This window comes from Stegostoma tigrinum, chromosome 1 (assembly GCF_030684315.1).
Source record: "Stegostoma tigrinum isolate sSteTig4 chromosome 1, sSteTig4.hap1, whole genome shotgun sequence".
Classification (NCBI taxonomy): Eukaryota; Metazoa; Chordata; class Chondrichthyes; order Orectolobiformes; family Stegostomatidae; genus Stegostoma; species Stegostoma tigrinum.
The window spans coordinates 2510756-2536657 of record NC_081354.1 but is presented as its reverse complement, the minus strand read 5'-3'; the positions used below and the strand labels follow the sequence as shown (position 1 = coordinate 2536657).

Genomic DNA, 25902 nt, shown 5'->3' with positions numbered 1-25902 from the left:
GAAGGAAAATTCATTGTTTACTGAGAATTTTTTTGGTCATTCACCTTTATATTGGTTTTATAACGAGTTAGAAATGATCCCCAAACACACTCAGGCCTGAGGTAATTTTACGTTTAAACTTAAACAGCAGCACATTCAATGACCTTGTGTGCTTTACCATGTAATTTACAGAAATTTATGTTTGCTATAAATTGAATAGGTCAGCAAACTCACTAGCAGAGCACAAAGTTACATTTAACATTTCCATGCTTCTGATCGCAAAAACCCAAGTTCTCAAAGCTCAGTAATGACAGGCCCCTTTCAAGTGCTTTCAGATCCCAAGACTTCTTCAAGTTATGTCAGTGACCCAGCTCATGCTAAATGGCATAATACCTATTTCTTACAGAAACCTCACAAGCAATTTGGAGTAACACCATCAGAAATTTCTCTTTTTAAATATTCATTGTGAACTATTATCTATTTAACTGTTCACATAAGGGGAGGTGATGGCCTTCTGATATTAGCACTGGATTATTAATCTAGAGACCTAGTGGCAGATGATGGAATTTGAATTCAATAAAAAAAAAATCTGGGATTAAGAGTTTAATGATGACGATGAAACCATTACCAATTGTCGGAAAAACTATCTGGTTCGCTCATGTCCTTTAAAGGAAACCTTCCATTCTCATCTCGCCTGGCCTATGTGTGATTCCAGGCCTACAACAATGTGGGTGACTGGCCCCTAGGCATTTAGGGATGGACAATAAATACTGGCCTGGCCAGTAATGTCCACATTCCATGAATGAATAAAAACTCAATGAATAGCTGCAGTTAGTGTTATTGCTCTTCCCTAAATGCCCACAACAAGGCCATCCATGACATCCAAAAGTTCCAGCAAGCCACCAATTTCATACCAACAAAAGGCTTTGGATCCACAAACAATGAAACAAAGAAATTTGGTAAAGAATGAGGAAACAAGGAAGAGATGTCAAACCTTGTAATAAAATCAGCAGTTAGATCAGAGAATCCCTTACAGTGTGGAAGCAGGCCATTAAACCTATCGAGTCCACACAAACACTCCAAACAACATCCCACTCAGACCCACACCCTAGACCCTTTAACCCTGCATTTCCCATTGCTAACCCACGCAGCCTGCACATCCCTGGACACTATGTGCAATTCAGCTTGGACCATTCACCTAACTTGCACTTCTTTGGACTATGGGAAGAAACTGGAGCACCCAGAGGACCCATGCAGACACAGGCAGAACGTGCAAACTCCAAAGACAGTCCCCCGAGGCTGGGATTGAACCTAGCTCCCTGGCACTGTGAGGCAGCAAATGCTAACCACTGAGACATTGTGTCATGTTGAGTTAGGACTCAGCTACAGCACTGATGATATTTCTGGGTACTACAATTTATAAGAAGGTCATTGTCTTGGAGAAGCTGTACAGAAGATTAGTAATTACTTGGGATGAAGGACATCATCTGGACAGACTACAGAAACTGGGATTGTAGCCTTCAGAGCACAGAAGCCCAGGGATGAATAAATAATCAAAACTATAGGAGTATTAATAGAGTCAATGGGGAAAAACTTCACACAGGGAGGTCATTTTTTTTAAAAAAGCACACAGCAAGTCACTATGGCCTGGAATATACTTCCTTAAAAGGATAGTACAAACAGCTTCTATAGTAACTTTCCAAAGGGAACTGGATATCTACTTGAAAAGAAAAAGTACTGCTGGGCAACAGGGAATGAGGAGTGGGACTGATTGGATTGCTCAGGAGTCAGCAAAGACAAGAAATGGTCTCCTACACTGTACAATTCCATAGTTCTAAGCGTATTCCTAATCCATACGATGTCAAATCATTCCCCTGAATCTGACCAGGTCATTTTATCAGCTGGTTACATATTTCAAGATGAACAATCACAGCCTATACAAACTCTACTGAATCCATCCTTAATGGAAGTGAAATTAGTCTTTTTGCAACCAGACGGCAGGGTTCAACTCACTGTAATAGAACTCCAGAGGCCCAGACTAATGCACTGACATGGATTCAAAACACACCGTTTCAACCAGCCGGATTTAAATTATACTAATATATTTGGAATGTAGTTTCAGTAATGAAGGCAATGTAATTCACTAATGTCCTTCACAGAAGGAAAACTGCTGTCCTTACCTGATCTGACTTGAGAATCATTCCAAAACCACCGCAGTGGGGTTGACTCTTAAATGCCCCCTGAAATGGCCAAACTACTCAGATCAAAGACTGTCAGAGATAAACAACAAACGTTGGCTTTGCCAGTGATGCCCATATCCCATGTAAGAATTAAAATACACAGCAATTTCTGTCCACCTTCAACAGCACAACTCGTTCTTCAAAGAGAGGAAAATGCTAAAGCATCATAATTCCCCTCGAAAAGTAAACACTTCTAAAATGCTAAAGAAAAAAAGAATACAAAACAGCAGATGCTGGAAATCAGAAATAAAAATTGAAATTGCTCGAAAAACTCAGCAGGTCTGGCAGCATTTGCAGAGAGAAATCAGAGATAATGTTTTGGGGCCAGTGACCCTTCTTCAGAACTGAACCGAGCTCAGAAGGTGGGTCACTGACCTGAAACCTTATCATTCATAGCCATTTAGCAGAGATAATGGCAGGTTGACCTTTAAAGAGGTACAGGAGCAAGTGTTTCTTCAACTTTGCAGAGCCTCGGCGAGACCTGAGGTACCGTGTGCTGGTTTGGTCTTCCGAAATAAGAAATTATATACTTGCCATAAAGAGAATGGAGACAAGGCTCACCAAACTGATTCCTGGGACAGCAAATTTGTTGTATGAGGAGAGGTTAGATAGACTGGGCCTCACTGGAATTTAGAAGAATGAGAGGGGACTGCATTTCAATGTATACAACTCTGACAGGGTTGGAAATACTGAATGCAGAGATGATGTTGCTCTCTGGCCAGAGGTTCAGAACGAGGAGTCACAGTCTCTGGATGTATGGCAGGCCATCTTTGGACTAAACTGAGGCGAAATTTCTTCACTCAAGTGGTAACCCAGCAGGATTCTCTCCCACAGAAGGCTGTGGAAATGAAGTCTTGGAATATATTTAAGCAAGAAATATATAGATTTCTAGAAGCGAAGGATGTCAGTGGATACAGGGAGAGAGCAGGAGTATGGCTCTGAGTCAAAGTATCTATCATGATGGAGCAAGCTTGAAGGGTTCAATGGCCTAGTCCTGCCGTTATTTTCTACGCTTTTATTGCACGTTCTTTAATTTGGTCACTTGTAGGAGGATGCATCCGTCTTGGTTAATTGTGATAAAGATAATCAATTGTCTAATCTAATGTGCATTCAAACTTCTGTATGTTGTGTATATTCAACATTTTCTACTTGCTCGAACACAAACCACTTCCACTTCTCCCTCTAACCCTAAGACTAAATCTCTACAAATGGAAGAGTATTAGGAAAATCCCAGGATCAAGCAAACAACTGATCATCCAAGCTGATCTGCCTCTCAGCTGTAAACTCATAATAACACTGCAGTTATCAAGTTAGACTTTATTGAATTGATTCACACTTGAACACTGCTACTTTGTCAGTCTGACTGGAATGAAATGTTGAATTTATAGAGAGAAAAATACTTACTTAAATCCGAAAGTGGAAGAAAAATACCCAAAAGAAAACCCGAGACCAAAAAAGCCCAGCTAGGATGGCATAAAGGTAAGTTCTGCTGCCTCACAGGACCCAGGCTCAATTCCAGCCTTGGGAAACTGTTTGTGGAATTTGTACCTTCTCCCCACGCCTGTGTGGATTTCACCAGGTGCTCCAGTTTCCACCCACAGTCCAAAGACGTGCAGGCTAGGTGGATCGGCCATTCTAAATTGCTGTGTAGCATGCAGGCTATGTTGGTTAACTTGGTAAATGTGTGGTTACAGGGATAGGTTGGGATGCTCTTTGGATAGTCAATATAATCTTGGTGGGATGAATGGCCTCAATCTGCACTGTACGGATTCTACAATTCTCTTCAACGATTTCAATGAGCATAACAAATGTAAGGCACACTCAAATGTGAAACATTGAATAATTAAAATTGTAGAAGCAGCAATCAGGACGTTCTTAGCCTTACTGAATTCAATCAACTTTTCCAAGTGTTGGTCACAATAATGGAAAGATTCCATCAGTATGTACAAATTCCAATGTTCTGAATTAAATGTGAACTCACAAAATAATATTACTATTCCTTTTTGCTCAGCCAAGCAACTAGTGGTTCCACTTACAGACACAGAGAATCACAAGGAAAATGCTGTATGTCACCATCTCCCGCAGCATGCTCTTCAGGTACCTTTCTCTGCTCACAGCATGATCCACAGTCAGTCGTGTCCCCCATAAAGCTTATGACAGAATAAAACAGGGAAGTGACATGAACTTTTGTAAAATCAGGCTAAAAAACATTCAGCAACATAAAGAATTTCAAACAGTTATAAGTCTGCACAGCATTTTAAACAAGGTTAGTGAAAAGCAAAACATTTAGATTTAGATCTTTAGAGAACAAAATATACATAAAAAGATAGAATTCCACAAAAGTTTAAAATGCCACAAAAGCAATTTTCATACCAAAACAATCACAGCACGACGCATGATGTAACACACTTTTGCTTTCGCATTTTGGATGAACTGCAAGACCATTTCAAAGGCTTCTATTAGCCATCAGCGTTCCATCAGGATATTGCACTCCATCAAGTAGCCTATAGTTATATGAGCAACACATCCACTGAACTGCCCCTTCAATCAGATGTTTAAATATATTATTTGTGCAAGGGAAATGGGTGCCGAAGGCTGAGCCAGCATTTATTGCTCATTCCTAACTGTCCCTTGCAAGGTGAGTCCACTAAAGTGTTTCTGGCCTGTAACAACGATATTTTTTTTAGGAGAATTTCTGGTTTTATTTAAGGAAAAGATAAATATTCAAGAAAGTAAGGTAAAGTCACTATAGTCTTACCAGACCACAGGACTGTTGTGTCATTAGAGAGAGAAGATTGGCAGGATCACCACACTTCAGGCTGAGAAACTGAGTCCTTCATGGTAACCTCACATGGTGCAGGCACCGAACCCATATTTTTAGCATCACTCTACAACACAAACCAGCTGCCCAGCCAACTGAACCAACCTAACCTTCAAACACTCAATATAACCACCTGTACAAAATGAGAAATAGCTGTGTCAGGGAGCTGAAACTGATCAACAAAGCAAATGTCATAAATTCAAAGTTTACATCGGCAAATCTCAATCCTACCAGCTAGGCAGACTGAATTGTTCCTAATAGAACCAAGCACATTTCAATTAAAACCTCAAAGTTGAAGTGATTCTAGTTTCTGACGAAATAAAACTTATAACACATTTAAATTAGTGCTCAAAGTCTAATTATCTGCTGCACCTACCTCAATATGTACCTGCCATATAAGTGCCAGTCAGGTGTAGATGATTATCGCTGCATTTGGCCTGACCTTTTCATTCACTTCTGCCTTTTCCTTCTGAAGTTTAATGGGGATTTGATGATGTTCCACCAACCAAACAAACTGCCAACCCCTGTCTAAATCTGTTCTCGATAAGTCTTAAAGGTTTACAACACAGTATAAAGAAAAGCTCATTGGCCCATCACATCTGTGCCAGTCAAAAACAAGCATCTGCATATTCTACTCCCATTTTGCAACATTTGACCCATAGCCTTAGGACAGCACGAGAGATTTAGAGAGGGAGTTCCAGAGTTCAGGGCTGCAAGCAACTGAAGGCACAGCCACCAATGGTGAACCGACAGGAAATGGGGCTGCTTGACAGACTGGGGTTGGAGGAAGACCACAATCTCAGACGATTATAGGAGGTTACAGAGACAGGTGGGATGTACAGGCTGGAGAGGTTAGACGGAAAGGAAAGGGTGTAAGACCTGGAGAAGGTTAGAGAGATAGGGAGGGAGAGAAACCATGGAAGAGTTTGAAAATGAGATAGAGAAATTTGAAGTCAAGCTACATACAGGTCTGGAGTGGGTAAGGCCAGTAGGTTTCTGTCTTAGAAGAGTCAATGCATTTATTTTTGTTTGTTAATAAGAGCTGCATGTCACTGTCTGGGCCTGTAGGTCCATTCCCCAACAGCCAGGTGCTTTAGGGTGTCATGGTGGCTCAGTGGTTAGAACGGCTGCCTCACAGTGCTAGGGACCCAGGTTCAATTCCATCCTCGAGTGACTGCATGGAATTTGCATGTTCTCCCCATATCTGAAGATGTACAGGTTAGGTCAACTGGCCATGCTAAACTGCCCATTGTGTCTAGGAATGTGCAGACCTGGTGGATTATCAAATGGAGGGATTGGGTGGGTGCACTTCAAGGGTCAGTGCACATTTGATGACCTTGTTCTGCACTGTAGGTATTTTATATTCCCTGGTGTTTGTTTTCCATTTGATGCAATCCATCTGGCATTTCATTTCAGATTTGGCATATCATGCAATACCTGAAGCCTTTCTTGAGACATTAGGCCAAATCCTGGATTCTCAGAAGTTGGGAAACATATTGCAAAAGATTGAAATTCATGCTGAGTGCTAAGTTTAAAGTATTCCCATCACAAACAAAAATCAGCAGAAATTATTTTTGTACTGATATCTGAACTGTTCACTACAAAGTGAATTTTGCGTAGGATTTTCTGGCGCAAAAATTTATTTTTCCTATCATTCTTCAGGAGAGATTATAACTGAAAAGTACATTCTTACTGTGCTAAAGCAGATTGCTGTATTACATCACGATTTATCAAATGCAAACTGATATCAGATCATGGCTAATATATTCGTACATCTCATTACAAAAATACTTGCTGTACAAACATTACAGCACTGTCCCTCGAATTCATAAAACTATGATCAATTATAACCAACAGTAAAGAAGGAAGATAAAGGTGCTGTAACTGTTTTATCAAGCAAAGACCAACATATTCAAGGACTTAGTGCTGGCATCAACAAATAAATCAGGTTTCCAAAATTGCATCTGTTGCGCTCTATCAAACAATATTAGAGAAGTAAATCAGAAGAGCTGACCGTATGACAACAGAACAGTGAGTCATTTCAGGAGTCAGAACGGATAGTCATGCATTTGGCTCTTTGATGGTCAGATTGGTTATACATAATTTTTCTATTGCTACATCTCTGTATCTTTGAAAGATACAGAATTCTGAAAGACTCGAACATACATGGCACAACCACACATCAACAACCATGATACACAGAGTCATAGAATGGTACAGCACAAAAAAAGGCCCTCAGTCCAAATCATCCATGCTGACCAGATATCCGAAATAAACCTAGTCCCATTTGCCAGTGTTTGGCTCATTTCACTTTCAACCCTTCCTATTCTTATACCCATCCAGATGCCTTTTAAATGTTCTAACTGTACCAGACCCCAGCACTTCCTTTGGCAGCTTATTCAATACACACACCACCCTCTGCATGAAAACACTGCCCCTCAAATCCTTATAAATCTTTCCCCTCTCACCTTAAACCTATGCCCTCTAGTTTTGGACTCCCCTACCCTGGAAAATAAGACTTTGGCTATTCACCCTATCAATGACCCTCATGATTTTTTAAACCTCTATAAAGATCATCATTCAAGCATCTGATGCTTCAGGGAAAATAGCCCCAGACTATTCAGCCTCTCCCCTTGCAGCTCAAACCCCCCAACCCTGGCGACATCCTTGTAAATCTTTTCTGCAACCTTAAGTTTTTAACAACATTTCCCACAGAAGGGAGACCGCAATTGAATGCAGTATTCCAAAAGTGGCCTAACCAATGTCCTGTACAGCTGCAACGAGACATCCCAACTCCCAGACTCAATGCACTGACCAATACAAGCAACTGTACCAAACGTGTCCTTCACTATCCTGTCTACCTGTGACTCCACCTTCAAGGAACTATGAACCTGCACCCTAAGGTCTTTTCGTTCAGCAAAACTCCCATGACCCTATGGTTACGTGCATTAGTTCTACTCTGATTCACCTTACCAAAATGCAACACTTCACATTTATCGAATCTGGAAGCACATGCCATTAATGTGTTTCTCACACTTATCTCTATATCTTAGTCACACCTAATCACGGTTTGTCAGTTCACTTCTCCATGTGAGATAGTAAAATAAATCATTCCCACAAGTAATGCAAGTGTTTTCCAGATATCCTTTCTACTTTAGCATCACCCTCTACTTTACATGCAACACCCAAACCATATGAAGCCATTTCTCTCTACTTGAGAGATAGTAGGATCTGAAGAAGGGTCTCGGGCCGAAACGTCAGCTTTCTTGCTCCTCTGATGCAGCTTGGCCTGCTGTGTTCATCCAGCTCCACACCTTGTTATCTATCACATTCTTGTAATATCTCAAATGTATATCACATCACTCCTTAGCTTTGAATTCAAACAACAGGCAGACACACACCTACTTAGAGGTCTTGCCTGACAATGCAGCAGTACTTATTTTCTACACAACTTAGGCTATCTGGTTAGATCCCAGGAACTCAAACCTGCAGCATTTGGATTACGGACCTTTGGTCTTTTGAATAACGTTCAGATTTCTAACATATGTGCTAAAATCCATCGCTATATAGAACAGTCACTAAACAAAGCCACCAATAAATCCACACAGAGTTTGTTGTCGATCACTCAAGTGTGCATTACTTCCACGAACAGATGAGCTGTCATTAGGACTAGAGTTTAAACTGAGATCCTGACTGGGCATTCAGACCTTCTGTGTTCAACAATCCTTCCTCAGTTATTACTATACGGTCATTATTATTACTGCTACTTATGAAATTTTGCTGTGCATGGCTATGCAAGATAAGCGACCGCACTTCAAAGTAACCGATTTTTTTTTTGTTAGGGTGTGAAAAGGCACACAATAAGGCAATTCAACCATGCAAGCTCTACTTTAGAACAAGAGCAGGCACAATTATCACGTTTTCAGATTCACTGCTTGGAACTTTCAATGTGCTAGGAATACATTATTTTTCCCATAAGCTCTGTAGCACAGCTTCTGTAAGCGAATAAGATTTTAAATGTTTGTGGCAATTATCATAGTAAACAGTGAAGTTTGATTCTACTGTACAGTAAAACCAACTCATGAACAAAGTGTGCAGCTGGATGAACACAGCAAGCCAAGCAGCATCTCAGGAGCACAAAGCTGACATTTCATGCCTAGACCCTTCATCAGAGAGGAGGATGGGGAGAGGGTTCTGGAACCTGTTCTCCCTCTCACCCATCCCTTCCTCCCACCCCAAGCTGCACCTCCAGTTCCTACCTACTAACCTCATCCCGCCTCCTTGACCTGTCCGTCTTCCCTGGACTGACCTATCCCCTCCCTACCTCCCCACCTATACTCCCCTCTCCACCTATCTTCTTTTCTCTCCATCTTCGGTCCGCCTCCCCCTCTCACCTTATTTATTCCAGAAGCCTCTCCCCATCCCCCTCTCTGATGAAGGGTCTAGGTCCGAAACGTCAGCTTTTGTGCTCCTGAGATGCTGCTTGGCCTGCTGTGTTCATCCAGCTTCACACTTTGTTATCTTGGATTCTCCAGCATCTGCAGTTCCCATTATTACTCACGGAACATACAACATACTTTTACAAACTTTGCTCCAATTTTCAAGACCAAATGTATTGTGACATATTTGTAAAAACTCTGGCAAGTAATTTTAGCATTTTTACCAACTTTTTGAAAAGTAATGACAGAAAAGGTTACATTACTATTCACAAACCTCACAAAAACATGTTACAATTTTTCAAGTCCAAACATTTTGCAAACGTCTTTATTGTTTGTTAAAGATGCTCACCATGAACGGTGGGTGTAGAGCCAGGGGACAATTTCAGGATACAGAGTAGACCATTTAGACCTAAGAAAAATTTATTTACTCAATGGGTAGGAAACCTACAGAATTCTCCCCCACAGAAGATGGCAGAGGTGAAGTCACTGAATGCATCCAAGAATTGTTTTTTCAGATTTTAAAGATATCAGGAGGTATGGGGAGAAAGCAGGCATATGGCATTGAGGCAGAGAATCAGCCATGATCATATCGAAGCTGACACCCAGTGCTGAATAGCCTACATCTGCTCTTAGCCTCTGTACATTCCTGTGTTAAAATCTGTTTTTCATACGTTTATGAAATCATGTTAAAAATTATTTTGCATAATGTTGCACATTTGGACTTGAAACCACATCACACTTCTACCAGCTTCAAAGAAGAGAGTGTCCTTTTAATTTTTTTTAAATTATTTTTTCATACATTTTGTAGAAGTGTATGGAGAGGGGTGTAGTGTGTATCCAACTTTGGAAATGGGGCCTGCAGTTGCTCCAGAACAGGAGGTCTAATCCCACAGCGATTACTGGCTAGTTTTGTTGTCAACAACATTGGCTGTAACATCCAGAGAAGGCTCACTAGGTTGATCTCAGGTAAGGAGAAACTTAATAGGACAAACTGAGTAGGTTGGACCTTTCTCATTGGAATTTAGCAAATGGAGAGATAACCTTATTGAGACATACAAAATTCTTGAGGGAGTTGACAAGGTAAATATGGAAAGGTTGTTTCTCTGTGCGAAAGATTCTAAATCCAGAAGAAACAATCTCGAAAATAAGGGGTGACACAGTTAAAACAGAGATGAGAAGAAATTTCAGCAGGTTTGGCAGTATCTATGAAGGAAAAAAACAAGAGTTAACATTTCAGGTCCAGAACCCTAAGGAAGGGTCACCAGACCCAAAATGTTGACTCTGTTTCCTCCTTTACAGATGCTGCTAGACCTTGCTGAGTTTTTCCAACAACTTTGTTTTTGTTCCTTATTTACAGCATCCGCAGTTCTTTTGTTTTTTATGTGAAGAAATTTCTTCTCTCAGGAGGATGGTGAATCAGTGGAATTCTTTGTCACAGAGGGCACTTGTGGCTGGGTCATCGAGCATATTCACGGCTGTGATAGACAGATTTTTAATCAGACAGGTTATGGAGGAAAGGAAGAAAAGTGGAGTACAGGATTTATCAGAGATAGCAGGAACTGCAGATGCTGTAGAATCTGAGATAACAAGAAACAAACAAGAGGCAAAAGTAGATATTGGGCCGCTCCAAATTGATGCTGGAAGACTACTTATGGTAGATAAAGAAATAGCTGAAGAGCTTAATAAGTACCTTGTGTCAGTCTTCACAGTGGAAGACATGAGTAATATCCCAACAATTAAGGAGAGTCAGGGGCAGAGTTGAGTATGGTAGGCATTACAAAAGAGAAAGTGCTATAAAAGCTAAAAGGTCTAAAAATTGATAAATCTCTTGGTCCCGATGGGCTACATCCTGGAGTTCTGAGGGAGGTGGCTGAGAAAATAGTGGAGACTTTGGTTGTGATCTTTCAAAAGTCACTGGTGTCAGGGAAAGTCCCAGATGATTGGAAAATCGCTGTTGTAACCCCCTTGTTTAAGAAAGGATCAAGGAAAAAGATGGAAAATTATAAACCAATTAGCCTAACCTCGGTTCTTGGTAAAATTCTCGAATCCATCATTAAGGACTGGATTTCTAAATTCTCGGAAGTGCAGGGTCGGATTAGAACAAGTCAGCATGGATTTGGTAAGGGGAGGTTCTGCCTGACAAACCTGTTAGAATTCTTTGAAGAGGTAACAAGTATGTCAGACCAGGGAAACCCAGTGGATGTTATCTATCTAGACTTCCAAAAGGACTTTGACAAGGTGCCTCACGGGAGGCTGCTGAGTAAGGTGAGGGCCCATGGTGTTCGAGGTGAGCTGCTGACTTAGATTGAGGACTGGCTGTCTGACAGAAGGCAGAGTTGGGATAAAAGGCTCTTTTTCGAAATGGCAACCAGTGACAAGTGGCGTCCCACAGGGTTCAGTGTTGGGGCCGCAGCTGTTCACTTTATATATTAATGATCTGGATTCTGGCGAAGTTTGCTGATGATATGAAGATAGGTGGACAGGCAGGTAGTACTGAGAAGTTGGGGAGGCTGCAGAAAGATTTAGACAGTTTAGGAGAGTGGTCCAGGAAATGGCTGATGAAATTCAACGTGAGCAAATGCAAGGTTTTGCACTTTGGAAAAAAGAATACAGGCATGGACTATTTTCTAAACTTCTAAAATTCGTAAAGCAGAAGTACAAAGGGATCTGGGAGTGTTGGTCCAGGGTTCTCTAAAGGTTAACTTGCAGTTAGAGTCCGTGATTAAGAAAGCGAATGTAATGTTATCGTTTATCTCAAGAGGGTTGGAATATAAAAGCAGTGGTGTGCTTCTGAGACTTTATAAAGCTCTATTTAGGCCCCATTTAGAATACTGTGTTCAATTTTGGGCCCCACACCTCAGGAAGGACATACTGGCGCTGGAGCGTGTCAAGCGGAGATTCACACGGATGATCCCTGGAATGGTAGGTTTAACGTATGATGAACGGCTAAGGATCCTGGGATTGTACTCATTAGAGTTTAGAAGGTTGAGGGGAGATCCAATAGAAACTTACAAGATAATGTATGGTTTGGAAAGGGTGGACGCTAGGAAGTTGTTTCCGTTAGGCAGGGAGACTAGGACCCGTGGGCACAGCCTTAGAATTAGAGGGGGTAAATTTAAAACTGAAATGAGGAGATATTTCTTCAGCCAGAGAGTGGTGGGCCTGTGGAATTCATTGCCACAGAGTGCAGTGGAGGCCGGGACGTTGGATGTCTTCAAGGCAGAGATCAACAAAATCTTGATCTCAGCAGGAATCAAGGGCTACATGGAGAGTGCAGGGAAGTGGAGTTGAAATGCCCATCAGCCATGATTAAATGGTGGAATGGACTCGATGGGTCGAATAGCCTTACTTCCACTCCTATGTCTTACGGTCTTACAACGCAGCGCGGGGCCGGAGGAACACAGCAGGCCGAGCAGCATCAGAGGAGTAGGACCCACAATCACCTTGAATGACAAAGCGAACTAGATGGGCTGAACGGCCTATTCCTGCTCCTGGGTTTTAATGGCCTCTTGTTGCCGGCTGGTTTTGGCGGAGCCGGTCTCTCACTCACCTCGGGCTTTCTGCAGGAGACTGCAGGGAAGGGCTGCCCGGACCTGTCGCTGCGGCTGGTCCTCGGGGACGGGGCTTGGGCTGGCTTCTCCCCTGGGCTCGGAGCCTCCCGCCCCGCCGCTGGACACCGACTGGCGGCCGGGGCTGATGCCGGCCCAGTCCAGCTCCTCGTCGCCGGGCTCGTACCCCGGGTTCTCCCGGCTCCAAGCCTGGCGTGAGGCCGCCGACGAGGCCGAGGCCGGTGCACGGATCCTCCGCATCTCCAGCTGATCGGTTTCCTGGGCGCGGGGCCCGGCGGCCGGTGTGAACCGGCCTCCCCCCGCTGGTGGTGGTGGCTGAGGCCGCACCCGGGAGCTCATAGCTCGGGCCCGGGCTCCTCACTGCTAGCCCCAGGCTGCGCGTTGCCCCTAGCAACCGACCAGGCCACAGGCTTCTCCTACTCCCACACTCGGCCTTTCTGTTTTTTTTCCCCCTTTGTTCCTGCCTCGGGAGCAAGTGGATCCGAGCCTGACAAACCCCACACCTCCGTCAATTTACAGATAACTATAGTCAATCACTCCCCTCCCCGTCACTGGAAAATCCACGCCGCGGCTCCCCATCCCGTTCACAGGCCCCCAAATCGGAAATGGACCAATCACAGCCCGGTTCAGCGGAGATGGGCTGGACCACCGTCACCATTAGCCAATCATTTTCAGAATGTCTGACACTTAGACCAATCAGAGATTAGTACCGCCCTCAAGGGGAATGGGTGGGAGGTCAAGCAGACTCACCCAGTTACCACCTGGTTATTGGGCAAATGGTACCAATCGTCATCTGACTGATGTGCGCTCCAACCAATGACGAATGGGTAGCCGCTGGAATTCCGTCACAGGCGGGCCAATGGTAGCTCAATTCAACACGACAACAGTGATTGATGGTTAGTCTGACCAATTGACTTGCAGTTGAACTTGTCCTAATGCGCAGGTGCAGAATGAGACCATTCAGTCCATTGTGTTTGTGTTAGCCCTCTGTAGTAAATGCTGTTCCTAGTCAGCGACGCCTGCATTCCATGAGTGATTTTTTAAAAAAATACCCGTCTTCAATACCTCAATGGAACCTATCACCACCATATTTCCACCTTTTGCTGACTGAAAAAGTTTTATTTTCCCTCACCTCACATTTGCTAGTTTGAAAAATACTTTAAAACTGTGCCGTCTAGTTATGAATTCATTCACAACTGGATATAATTTATTCCTGCCACTCTGTCCACACCCCTGATGATTTAAAAAACTCCATCATATTTCTCCTCTGCCTGCTCCTATCCAAGGAAATTAGTTCCAAATTCTCCAATTCCTCCCTACGACCGAAGTGTCTCATCCATGGAACCATTGTTGTAAATTGCTTCTACACTCTGTCCAATACATTCATGTTCTTTCTATAACAGTGGAGCCCTTGACAGCCTCTCCTCACAAGCCCAGCAGTCATTGGCTAAATATTTTGGGTTATGTTTCTAAATAACATTTATTGGAGGAATAAATTCTTGTAATATTTCAACTGACAGGAGCCCATGAATGATCTGCAGAGTAGATCCTATTTCACCTATTCTTATCACCATTCAAACTTCCCCTTTCCAAGAATTGATTAAATTCCCTTCTGAATGTTGTTGCTAAATCTGCTACAGCCGGCCCTTTAGAAGTTCATTAAGAATGACCATCACCCCCCTCCACTGGCTTAAATCTGTATCCCCTCATTATTGACCCACCCAGCAACAGGATCTGTTCCTTCCCCACATCAAATCTCAGAATTTTTCATAATTTTGCAGACCTTTCCAAAGAGAATTGGGTGAAAAATGCCAACATTTTGTGCATCTTGTGCAGAAGCATATGCCATGGGGCTAATTGGATAGAGTTTACGACAGGCCCAATGGCTTATGAAACCCATCAAAACTTCTGCTTCCAAATGTATGTGGGTGCACATGGAGGAGGGAGACTGGATCTGTTATTCCCTAGGGCTTAAATGAGTCGATGAAGTCTGGGCAGGGGGAAGGTGGGGCATGGTGATCACATAGAAACTTATGCATTCCTAACTGGACTAGACTGGAATAATGCAGGAATGATGACCAGGGATCACAGTCTAAGGATACAGCATAAGCCATTTAGCACTGAAGTGAGCAGCAATTATTTCATACTATCCCTACAGTGTGGAAACAGGCCATTCAGCCCAACAAGTCCACATGAATTCTCCAAAGAGCATCCCACCCAAATTCACCCCCCAACCTATCTTTGTAACCCTGCACTTCCCACTAATCCATCTAACACACACATCCCTGGATACTATTGGCAATTTCCCATGACTAATCCACCTAATCTGCACATACCTGAACACTACAGGACAATTTAGCATGGATTATTCACCACTGCACGTCTTTGGACTGTGGGAGGAAAGCCATACAGACAAGGGGAGAATATGCAAACTTCACACAGTCACCCGAGGGTGGAACCAAACCTGGGTCCCTGGCGCTGTGAGGCACCACTGAGCCACCGTGCCACCCAGGGAGTGGGAAGCCTGTGGAATTCTCTGGCACTGAAAACAGACGAGGCCAAAACATGAAAGTTTTTGAGAAGGAGCTAGATATAGTTCTCAGGACGAAAGGGATCGATGGGTAAGAGGAAAAAGTGAGAACAGGATACCTTTTTTTATTCATTCACAAAATGTCCATGTCCTTCTCCACAGTAAATACGGTCATGAAAGATACTAAACAAATATTTTGTATCTGTATTTACTGTGGGGAAAGACATGGAAGATTAGGGAACTTGGGGAAATAAGTTGCGTAATATTTTGAAAGCGTCCCTATTACTGAGGAGGAGGTGTTGGAGATCTTAAAACATGTCAAGATGGATAAATTCCCGGGTCCTTATCAGGGGAGAGGGGAAAGATTTATAAGGGTCCTAAGAGGCAATGTTTTCACACAGAGGGAGGTGAGTGTAGGGAATGAGCTGTGAGACAAAGTGTTGGAGGCTGGTACAGTCACAACATTTATCAGGCAACTGGAAGGGTTTAAAGGGTATGGGCCAAATGCTGGCTAATGGAACCAGGCCAGTTTAGGACACCTTGTCAGTGCAGATGGGTCGGACATAGGGCCTGTTTCCATGCTGTACAACTCCATGAGGGTGTCACTAGCCAGCATTTATTGCCCATCCCTAATTACCCAGAGGGCAGTTATGAGTCAACCACATTGCTGTGGGTCTGGAGTCATATGTAGGCCAGACCAGGTTAGGATGGCAGTTTCCTTCCCTAAAGGGCATTAGTGAACCAGGTGGGTTTTTCCTGACAATTGGCAATGAATTCATGGTCATCATTAGATTCCTAATTCCAGACATTTATTGGATTCAAATTCCACCATCTTGCCATGACAGGGTTCGCCCGGAGTGACTAGATTAGTTCTGGGTCCATGGATTAGTAATCTAGTGATAATAACATTGGGCCTTCACCTGAATTCAGTAATCAGCCATGATCATATCGAATGCTGCAGCGGATTCAAAGGGCAGGATAGTTTACTCCTGCTCCTATTTTCTATGTTTCTATGAGACATTGTGTATTATAAAATATATGTGTTTGCAGTTGAGTATGTTAGTGTGTGTACACACTTATTAGAGATTATGTGTATATTTGTCTGTGAGAGGGTGTGTGGATGCATGTATGAATGTGTGTGCCTGCATGTGTGTATGAGAGAGTGTGTGTGTGGGTTTATATGCATATGAGAGAGTGTTTGTGTGTGTGTGTTTATGAGTGCGTGTGTGTGACTGAGTGTATGAGAAAGAGAGTGTATGAGAGCGAGTGTGTGTATATGAGACTGAGTGCGAGTGTTTGAGAGAGAGAGTGTGTGTGTGTGTGTGTGTGTGTGTGTGTGTGTGTGTGTGTGTGTGTGTGTGTGTGTGTGAAAGAGAGAGAGAGTGGGCATGTGAGAGCCGTGAGTGTATATGAGAGTGTGTGTGTGTATGAGAGAGAGTGTGTATGAGAATGAGTGCGAGTGTATGAGAGAGAGAGTGTATGAGTGTGTGTGTGTGTGTGTGAGAGAGAGAGAGAGAGTGGGCATGTGAGAGCCGTGAGTGTGTATGAGAGTGTGTGTGTATATGAGAGTGTGTGTGTGTATGAGAGAGAGTGTGTATGAGAATGTGTGAGTGTATGAGAGAGAGTGTATGTGTGTGTGTGTGTGTGAGTATGTGTGTGTGTGTGTGTGTGTGTGTGTGTGTGTGTGTGTGTGTGTGAGAGAGAGAGAGAGAGAGTGGGCATGTGAGAGCCGTGAGTGTATATGAGAGTGTGTGTGTGTATGAGAGAGAGTGTGTATGAGAATGAGTGCGAGTGTATGAGAGAGAGAGTGTATGAGTGTGTGTGTGTGTGTGTGTGTGTGAGAGAGAGAGAGAGAGTGGGCATGTGAGAGCCGTGAGTGTGTATGAGAGTGTGTGTGTATATGAGAGTGTGTGTGTGTATGAGAGAGAGTGTGTATGAGAATGTGTGAGTGTATGAGAGAGAGACAGTGTGTGTGTATGAGAGAGAGTGTATGTGTGTGTGTGTGTGAGTATGTGTGTGTGTGTGTGTGTGTGTGTGTGAGAGAGAGAGAGAGAGAGAGAGAGTGTGTGTGTATGAGAGTGAGTGTGAGTGTATGAGAGAGAGTGTGTGAGTGTATGCGTGTGAGCGATAAATAGTAATTGCCTTCACTTACCAGGAGGCTGCACTATTTACTAAAATGTTTATGTCAGGGGTTCTCCCTTTTGCAGAGGCACAGTCACTGCATCCACATGACATTCAGAACTCAGTGAGAATCTCAGTGAGCACAGCTCTGCCGTGCACTCTAAACGGTCCCTGCTCTCCATTCAGAGTGGTAATCAGACAGATCTTCACCAAACACCAAACATTTGCTTATCAGTTAAAGGCCCATTTTTAATCAACAAAAGACTGTGATAACTGTGTCTTATGAAACACAATTTTTATTTCTCAAGGCAATAGTGATTTTGCCTGATCACGTCAGGATTTTCTATGCATCCTGCTGTTATCTCTTCAACGATGCTTTCTAACAATGAAAAATGTTAGACTCACTGACCTATAGCTTTCTGTTCCCTCTTTTCCTGAATAAAGGTGCTACATTTGTTATTTTGCAACTGAATCGAAGTAATTTTAGAAGATTATAACCAATGTGTTGATAATCTGTGCAACCACTTCTTTGAGGACAGTAGTATTGTGTAGTCCATCTGGTCTTGGGGGCTTGTCAGCTCTTAGCTCCAATAGTTTCCCAGCGTTGTTTGCCTGCTGATGGTGATTGTTTGAAGGCACTCCCTCCTGGTTCACATCATGATTTTCAAGTATCTTTGACCCTAAGATATAGGAGCAGAATTAGGTCATTTGACTCATCGAGTCTTTTCCACTATTCGATCATGGCTGATATGTTTCCCAAACCCAGTAACACTTGATCACCGTATTAATCAAGAACCTACCTATCTCTGTCTTAAATATACTCAATGACTTGGCCTCACAGCCTCCTGGGGCAATGAATTCCACAGATGCACCACCCTCTGGCTGAAGAAATTCCTCCTCATCTCATTTCTAAAGCGTCATCCCTTTCGTCTGAGGCTAGGCCCTAGTCTCTCCTTCTGGTAGAAACATCTTTGTCACATCCCACTCTATTCAGTCCTCTCAGAATTCTGTAAGTTTCTATAAGAACCACCTCATTCCTTCTAAATTCCATCAAGTGGAGACCCAGAGTCCTCAACCGCTCCTCATATGTCAAGCTTTTCACTCCTGGGATCACTTGTGTATCCCTCCTCTGGTGCCCCTCCAACACCAACACATCCAAGGCCAGCACTTCCTTCCTCAGATACAGACCAAAACTGCTCACAGTATTCCAAATGCTGTCTGCCCAGTGCCTTATCCACCCTCAGCAGTAAATCTTTGCTCTTGTATTCTAACCCTCTTGACGTAAATGCTAACATTGCATTTGTCTTCCTAAATGCCAGATGAACCTGCATGATCACCTTAAGAGAATCTAAAACTAGGATTCCTAAGTCTCTTTGTGTTTTAGATTTCTGAAACTTTTCTCCATTTAGAAAATAGTCGCTGTCTCTATTCTTCCTACCAAAGTTCATAACCTCACACTTTGCCACATTGTACTCCATCTGCAACTTCTTTACCCACTCTCCTGGCCTGTCCAATTCCTTCAGCAGTTTCCCCTCTTCCACCACGCTACCTGTCCCTCCACCTATCTTTGTATCATCTGCAAACTCAACAACAATGCCTTCAATTCCTTCATCCAGATCATTAGTGTATAACATGAGTAGTTGTAGTCCCTAATGCTGAATCCTGTGGAACTCTGCGAGTCACCAGCTGCCATCCTGATAAGGAGCCCATTATCCTGACTCTCTGCCTTCTGCCAGCCAGCCAATCCTCTATCCGTGCCAGTACCTTGTCCCTAAAACCATCTTATTTAGCAGCTTCCTGCTTTGGCAACTGGTCAAAGGCCTAATGAGTGGCTTGAAAGATGGTGCAGGAGGGAAGGGTTCAGATTTCTGGGACATTGGGACTGGTTCTGGGGGAGGTGGGACTATTACAAGTCAGATAGTCTATGCCTGGGCAGGACTGGAACAAATGTCCTGGGGGGGCTTTTGCTAACGCTGTTGGGGAGGGTTTAAACTAATGTGGCAGGGGGATGGGAACCAATTGGGGAGGTTAGTGGGCAGTAAGGGGGTAGTAACTAAAACCTGTAAGGAACTAGTTAATGAAGTCAGTGTGACTAAGGGGAAGAATAGGCAGACAGCAGGTGATGAACACAGAGGGACCGGTGGTCTGAGGGTGCATTTGTTTTAATGCAAGAAGTGTAGTAGGTAAGGCAGATGAGCTTAGGGCTTGGATTAGTACCTGGGAGTGTTATGTTATTGCTATTACTGAGACTTGGTTGAGGGAAGGGCAAGATTGGCAACTAAATATCCCAGGATATAGATGCTTCAGGCAGGATAGAGAGGGAGGGAAAAGGGGTGGAGGAGATGCATTACTGTCAAAGAGGATACAACAGTTGTGCTGAAGGAGGGCCCCATGGAGGACTCGAGCAGTGAGGCAATGTGGGCAGAAATCAGAAATAGGAAGGATGCAGTAACAATGTTGGGGCTGTACTACAGGCCTCCCAACAATAAGTGTGAGATCGAGGCACAAATATGCAAACAGATCATGGAAAGATGTAGGTGCAACAGGGTGGTGGTGATGGGAGATTTTAATTTTCCCAACATTGACTGGGATTCACTAAGTGTTAGGGCTTTCGATGGAGCAGAATTTGTAAGGAGCATCCAGGAGGGTTTTCTAGAGCAGTATGTAAATAGTCCAACTTGGGAAGGGGCCATACTGGACCTAGTGTTGGGGAATGAGCCCAGCCAGGTGGGTGAAGTTTCAGTAGGGGATTACTTTGGGAATAGTGATCACAATTCCGTAAGTTTTAGAATACTCATGGACAAAGGTGAGAGTGGTCCTAGAGGAAGAGTGCTGAATTGGGAGAAGCAAAATTCAACAGGAGCTGGAGAATGTGGATTGGGAGCAGCTGTTTGAGGGTAAATCCACATTTGATATGTGGGAGGCTTTCAAAGAGAGGTTGATTAGAGTGCAGGACAGACATGTCCCTGTGAAAATGAGGGATAGAAAGGGCAAGATTAGGGAACCATAAATGACAGGTGAAATTGTGAGACTAGCAAAGAGGAAAATGAAGCATACATAGGGTCTAGGCGACTGAAAACAGACAAAGCTGAGGAAGAATATCGGGAAAATAGGACCAATCTGAAATGAGGAATTAAGAGGCTAAAAGGGATCATGAGATATCTTTAGCAAACAGGGTCAAAGAAAATCCCAACGCCTTTTATTCATATACAAGAAGAAAGAGGGTAACTAGAGAAAGAGTTGGCCCTCGCAAGGACAAAGGAAGGAAGTTATGCGAGGAGTCAGAGAAAATGAGTGAGATACTTAATGAGTACTTTGTGTTAGCATTCACTGAGGAGAGGGACATGACGGATGTTGAGGTTAGGGATAGATGTTTGATTACTCTAGGTCAAGTCGGAATAAGGAGTGGGGAAGTATTGGGTATTCTAAAAGGTATTAGGGTGGACAAGTCCCCAGGTCCGGATGGGATCTACCCCAGGTTATTGAGGGAAGCGAGAGAGGAAATAGCCGGGGCCTTAACAGATATCTTTGCAGCATCCTTAAACACGGGTGAGGTCCCGGAGGAGTGGAGAATTGCTAATGTTGTCCTTTTGTTTAAGAAGGGTAGCAAGGATAATCCAGGTAATTATAAACTGGTGAGTCTGATGTCAGTGGTGGGGAAGCTGCTGGAGAAGATACTGAAGGATAGGATTTATTTATGTTTGGAAGAAAATGGGCTTATTAGTGATAAGCAGCATGTTTTTGTGCAGGGAAGGTCGTATCGTACCAGGTTTATAGAATTCTTTAAGGAAGTGACAAAGTTGATAGATGAGAGAAGACCTGTAGATGTCATATACTTGGACTTCAGTAAGGTGTTTGCTAAGGTTCCCCATGGTAGGCTGATGGACAGAGTGAAGTAGCATGGGGACCAGGGCGTACTAGCTAGATGGATAGCGAACTGGCTGGGAAACAGGAGACAGAGAGTTGTAGTGGACGGGAGTCTCTCAAAATGGAGAACTGTGACCGGTGGTGTTCCACAGGGATCCATGTTGGAATCACTGTTGTTTGTGATATATGTAAATGATCTGGGGGAAGGTGTAGACAGTCTGATTAGCAAGTTTGCAGATGACACTAAGATTGGTGGAGTAGCAGATGGTGAAGGGGACTGTCAGAGATTACAGCAGAATATAAATAGATTGGAGAGTTGGGCGGAGAAATATCAGATGGAGTTCAATCCAGGCAAATGCGAAGTGATGCATTTTGGAAGATCCAATTCAAGAGTGAACGGTACAGTACATGGAAAAGCCCTGGGGAAAATTGTTGCACAGAAAGAGCTGGGTGTTCAGGTCCATTGTTCCCTGAAGGTGGCAACGCAGGTTGATAGAGTGATCAAGAAAGCATACGGCATGCTTTCATTCATCGGACGGGGTACTGAGGACAAGAGTTGGCACGTCATGTTACAGTTGTATAGGACTTTGGTTCGGCCACATTTGGAATACTGTGTACATCTCTGGTCGCCACATTACCAAAAGGATGTGGATGATTTGGAGAGGGTGCAGAGGAGGTTCACCAGGATGTTGCCTGGTGTGGAGGGTGCTAGCTATGAAGAGAGGTTGAGTAGATTAGGATTATTTACATTAGAAAGACGGAGGTTGGGGGGGTCCTGATTGAGGTCTACAAAGTCATGAGGGGTATAGACAGGGTGAATAGCAAGAAGCTTTTTCCCAGAGTGGGGGACTCAATTACTAGGGGTCACGATTTCGAGGTGAGAGGGGAAAAGTTTAAGGGAGATATGCATGGAAGGTTCTTTACGCAGAGAGTCGTGGGGGCCTGGAACACGTTGCCAGTGGAGGTGGTAGAGATGGGCATGATAGCATCATTTAAGATGTATCTAGACAGATACATGAATGGGCAGGGAGCAGAGGGATATAGATCCTTGGAAAATAGGCAACAGGTTTAGATAGAGAATCTGGATCGGTGCAGATTGGGAGGGCCGTGGGGCCTGTTCCTGTGCTGTAATTTTCTTTGTTCTTTGTTCTGGAAATCTAAATAGATCAAGCCAACTGGCTCTCCGTTGTATGACTTGCCTGTTCCCGCCTCAAAGAATTCTAACAGATTTGTCAGGCATAACCTCCACTTGATGAAGCTGTGCTGTCTCAGCCCTATCTCACCAGGCACTTCCAGGTCCTCCACAATCTCATACTTAAAATCAATGACTGAGGTCAGGCGAAGTGGCCTGTGGTCTTCTATCTTCTGCTTCCCTCCCTTTTTGTTACGTTAGCCATTTTCCAGGCCTCTGGGACCCTCTCTGATTCCAGGGACTCCTGAAAGATCACCACCAATACCTCCTCAATCTGCTGAAGTTAGATTCCTGACCCTTTCCATTCTCTCGGTCCTATTACTTGTTGTGGAAACATTGCAATAACCTCTGCTGATCCCTCCACTCTTTTGAATTTTTCCATAATTATCTAAGGCACTGATGACCCTCAGCCACCCCCACTGCCTGAAACTATTTAATTTAAAGCTCTATCCCCAGCCCTAGTTATTCACCAGGACTCTGGTCCCAGTATAATTCAGGTGAAGCCCATCCCATTGGGAACAGCTCCCTCCTTCCCCAGCACTGATGCCATTCTCACATGAATTCAATCCATTTAGAATTAGATTCCCTACAGTGTGGAAACAGGCCCTTCGGCCCAACAAGTCCACACTGAACCTCAGAGCATCCCACCCAGACTCACCTCCCCAAACACTGCAGGCAATTTAGCATGGCCAATCCACCTAGCCTGCACATTTTTGGACTGTGGGAGGAAACCCACGCAGACACAGTGGGGGAGTTGGTGCAAACTCCACACAGGCAGTTGCCCGAGGCTGGGATTGAACCCGCGTCCCTGGCACTGTGAGGCAGCAGTGCTAACCACTGAGCCACCACGCCGCACACTAACCTTTAAGCCTTATGTTTACCTCTTTAACCTTGCTGACCCTGCGCCAATTAGTTCGTGGCTCAGGCAGTAATCCAGAGATTATTAACTGTTTGGTTCTGCTTTTTTTAAATTCGGCCCCTAGCTGCTCATATTCCCTCAGCAGAACCTCTTTCCTTTCTCTATTTATAGCATTGGTATGTACATGGACCATGACAACGGGATCTTTCCACTCCCATTCCCAGTCCCACTGCAGCCCAGATGAGATATCCTGCACCCAGGCACCAGGCAGGTAACACAGCCTTCAGGACTTGCGATCCTGGCCAAAGAGAACACTGTGTATTCCCATGATTGTACTATTCCGGATTACAACCACTTTTCTCTTTCTTCACTACTTCTCAATGGGCAGTTTGTTCTTCCTCCCTGCAGTCCCCACTCTCATTCACACAGGGAGCAAGAATCTCAAACCTGTTCAACAAGCTCAAGGGATGAGGCTCCATCAGCATTACCTCCTGGATCCCTCTATCTGCCTCAGTCATAGTCACACCCTCCTGTCCCTGACGGCTGACCGAATATGAGCTGGTTAATCTAAGGGGTGTGACCACCTCCTGAAACACAGTGTCTAGGTAACTCTTCCCCCTCTCTGATGTGCCGTAGTGTTTTAAGCTCAGACTCCAGCTCATCAACTCTGAGCTGGAGGTCTTCAAGTAACCAGCACTTATTACAGATGTGGTCACTGTGAACCACAATGGGGTCCCCCAACTCCCGCATCATGCAGTTACAGCACAATTTTCGGAAGTTTTCTATGTTTTTTACAGTGAAGATCAAGACAAACTAACTCAGTCATTTCCAGATGTTCCACTATCACATCTCCAGTCTCACTCTTTGAAGACAGTAATTAGATTTGTAGAGACATGGAAGCAGACCCTTCTGTCCAAATTGTCTGCACTGAACCAGATCTCCCAAACTAAACTAATCCTACCTGCCTGTGTTTGGCTCACATCCCTCTAAACCTTTCCTACTAGTTTTAGTAATCCTTCACTATTTAAATATCTGGAGAAATCCCTACTATCTGTTTATATGTTATTAGTTGGCCTTACCATATGTTCTGCTTCCTGCCTTTTTCTGCTCTTTCCTTGTTGACTCTTTAAAATATGACCAATCATCTGACCTGACACTATTTTTTGCAGATTTGTACAGAGCCTCTTTCTGTTTGACACTATCTGTAACTTCCCTAATCAGCCAAGAATGATGCAATCTTCTTAAAAAGCTTTTCTTTCTCACCAGAGTAAACCTTTGCTGTGAGTCGTTCAATATTTTCCTAAAAGTCTGCCACTTCATCTCTACTGTTCTACCTTTTAATTTGAATTCTCAGCTCACTTTACCCAGTTCTGCCTTCATTCTATTATAGGTACTTTTATTCAGGTTTAAAACTCTAGTCTTATAACCACACTTCCGACTGATGGTAAAATTTTATCATGCTATGACTGCAATCACCCACAGACTCCTCCACCAGGACTTTTTTTCCCCTTTATGGTCAGCATTTATTGCCCATCCCTAATTGCCCAGAGGGCAGTTCATAGTCAAACACATTGCTGTGGGTCGGGAGTCACATGTAGGCCAGGTTATGGAAGGACGGCAGTTTCCTTCCCTAAAGGGCATTAGTAAACCAGATGGGTTTTTCCCCACAATCAACAATGGATTCACGGTTAACATTACATTCTTAATTCCAGACATTTATTGAATTCAAATTCAACAACTTTCAACAACCTATCACACGTTACGGAACGAAATTCAACAAAACCCATACCTGCCATTCCTAACACACTATATTGCAATACAACGGTTCTGTCCAGCATAGCACCCAAGTTTCTAAATAATAACCATCAAATATCATCACCCCTACATCACACTGTATACCCTGTCTTGCAGTGAAACCCCTGTTAGGAGCCTCTAACCTATCCTCACAAGTGACCCCTAAACTTTACTATTTCTTATCTCCACCTAAACACCTAAACTAATCTTGTTTTTTCTGGCACATGCTATCTTTCACTGATGTGCCAATGACAGCTTTTATAAACCTAACCACCCCTTATCTCACTTGCTACACTTTCAGGCTATCAAATGCCCTTTAATATTCAGGTCCCAGACTTGGCCACCCTGCAACAACGATTTTGGGTTGATCCAATAATCAATTCCATTAATGTCGGACCTTTTTATTTCTGTCTGAGGGAACAGGGGAAATGTTTAGGGATCTGCCCAAAGTACCTCTGAGGAGGTTAAATATCCACCTGCCCACCCCCACA

At 43.7% G+C, this 25902-nt stretch overlaps 1 protein-coding gene across 3 annotated transcripts in view; it reads right to left on the bottom strand.

Moving 5' to 3' along the window:
- pkd2 (polycystic kidney disease 2) overlaps nucleotides 1-13635 on the bottom strand; it is a 36699-nt gene extending 23064 nt beyond the window's left edge. For 2 of the 3 annotated variants that reach the window (XM_048531037.2, XM_048531044.2), the window contains exons 1-2: nucleotides 13030-13635; nucleotides 4256-4369 (exon numbers count right to left, since the gene is read on the bottom strand). In XM_048531037.2, the coding sequence (XP_048386994.2) occupies nucleotides 4256-4369; nucleotides 13030-13387 (472 nt within the window). In that variant the 5' untranslated portion in view covers nucleotides 13388-13635. The remainder of the gene's footprint in view (nucleotides 1-4255; nucleotides 4370-13029) is intronic. The other variant, XM_059647192.1, reaches the window with a different exon arrangement.
- Between the last annotated feature and the right edge of the window lie 12267 nt (nucleotides 13636-25902).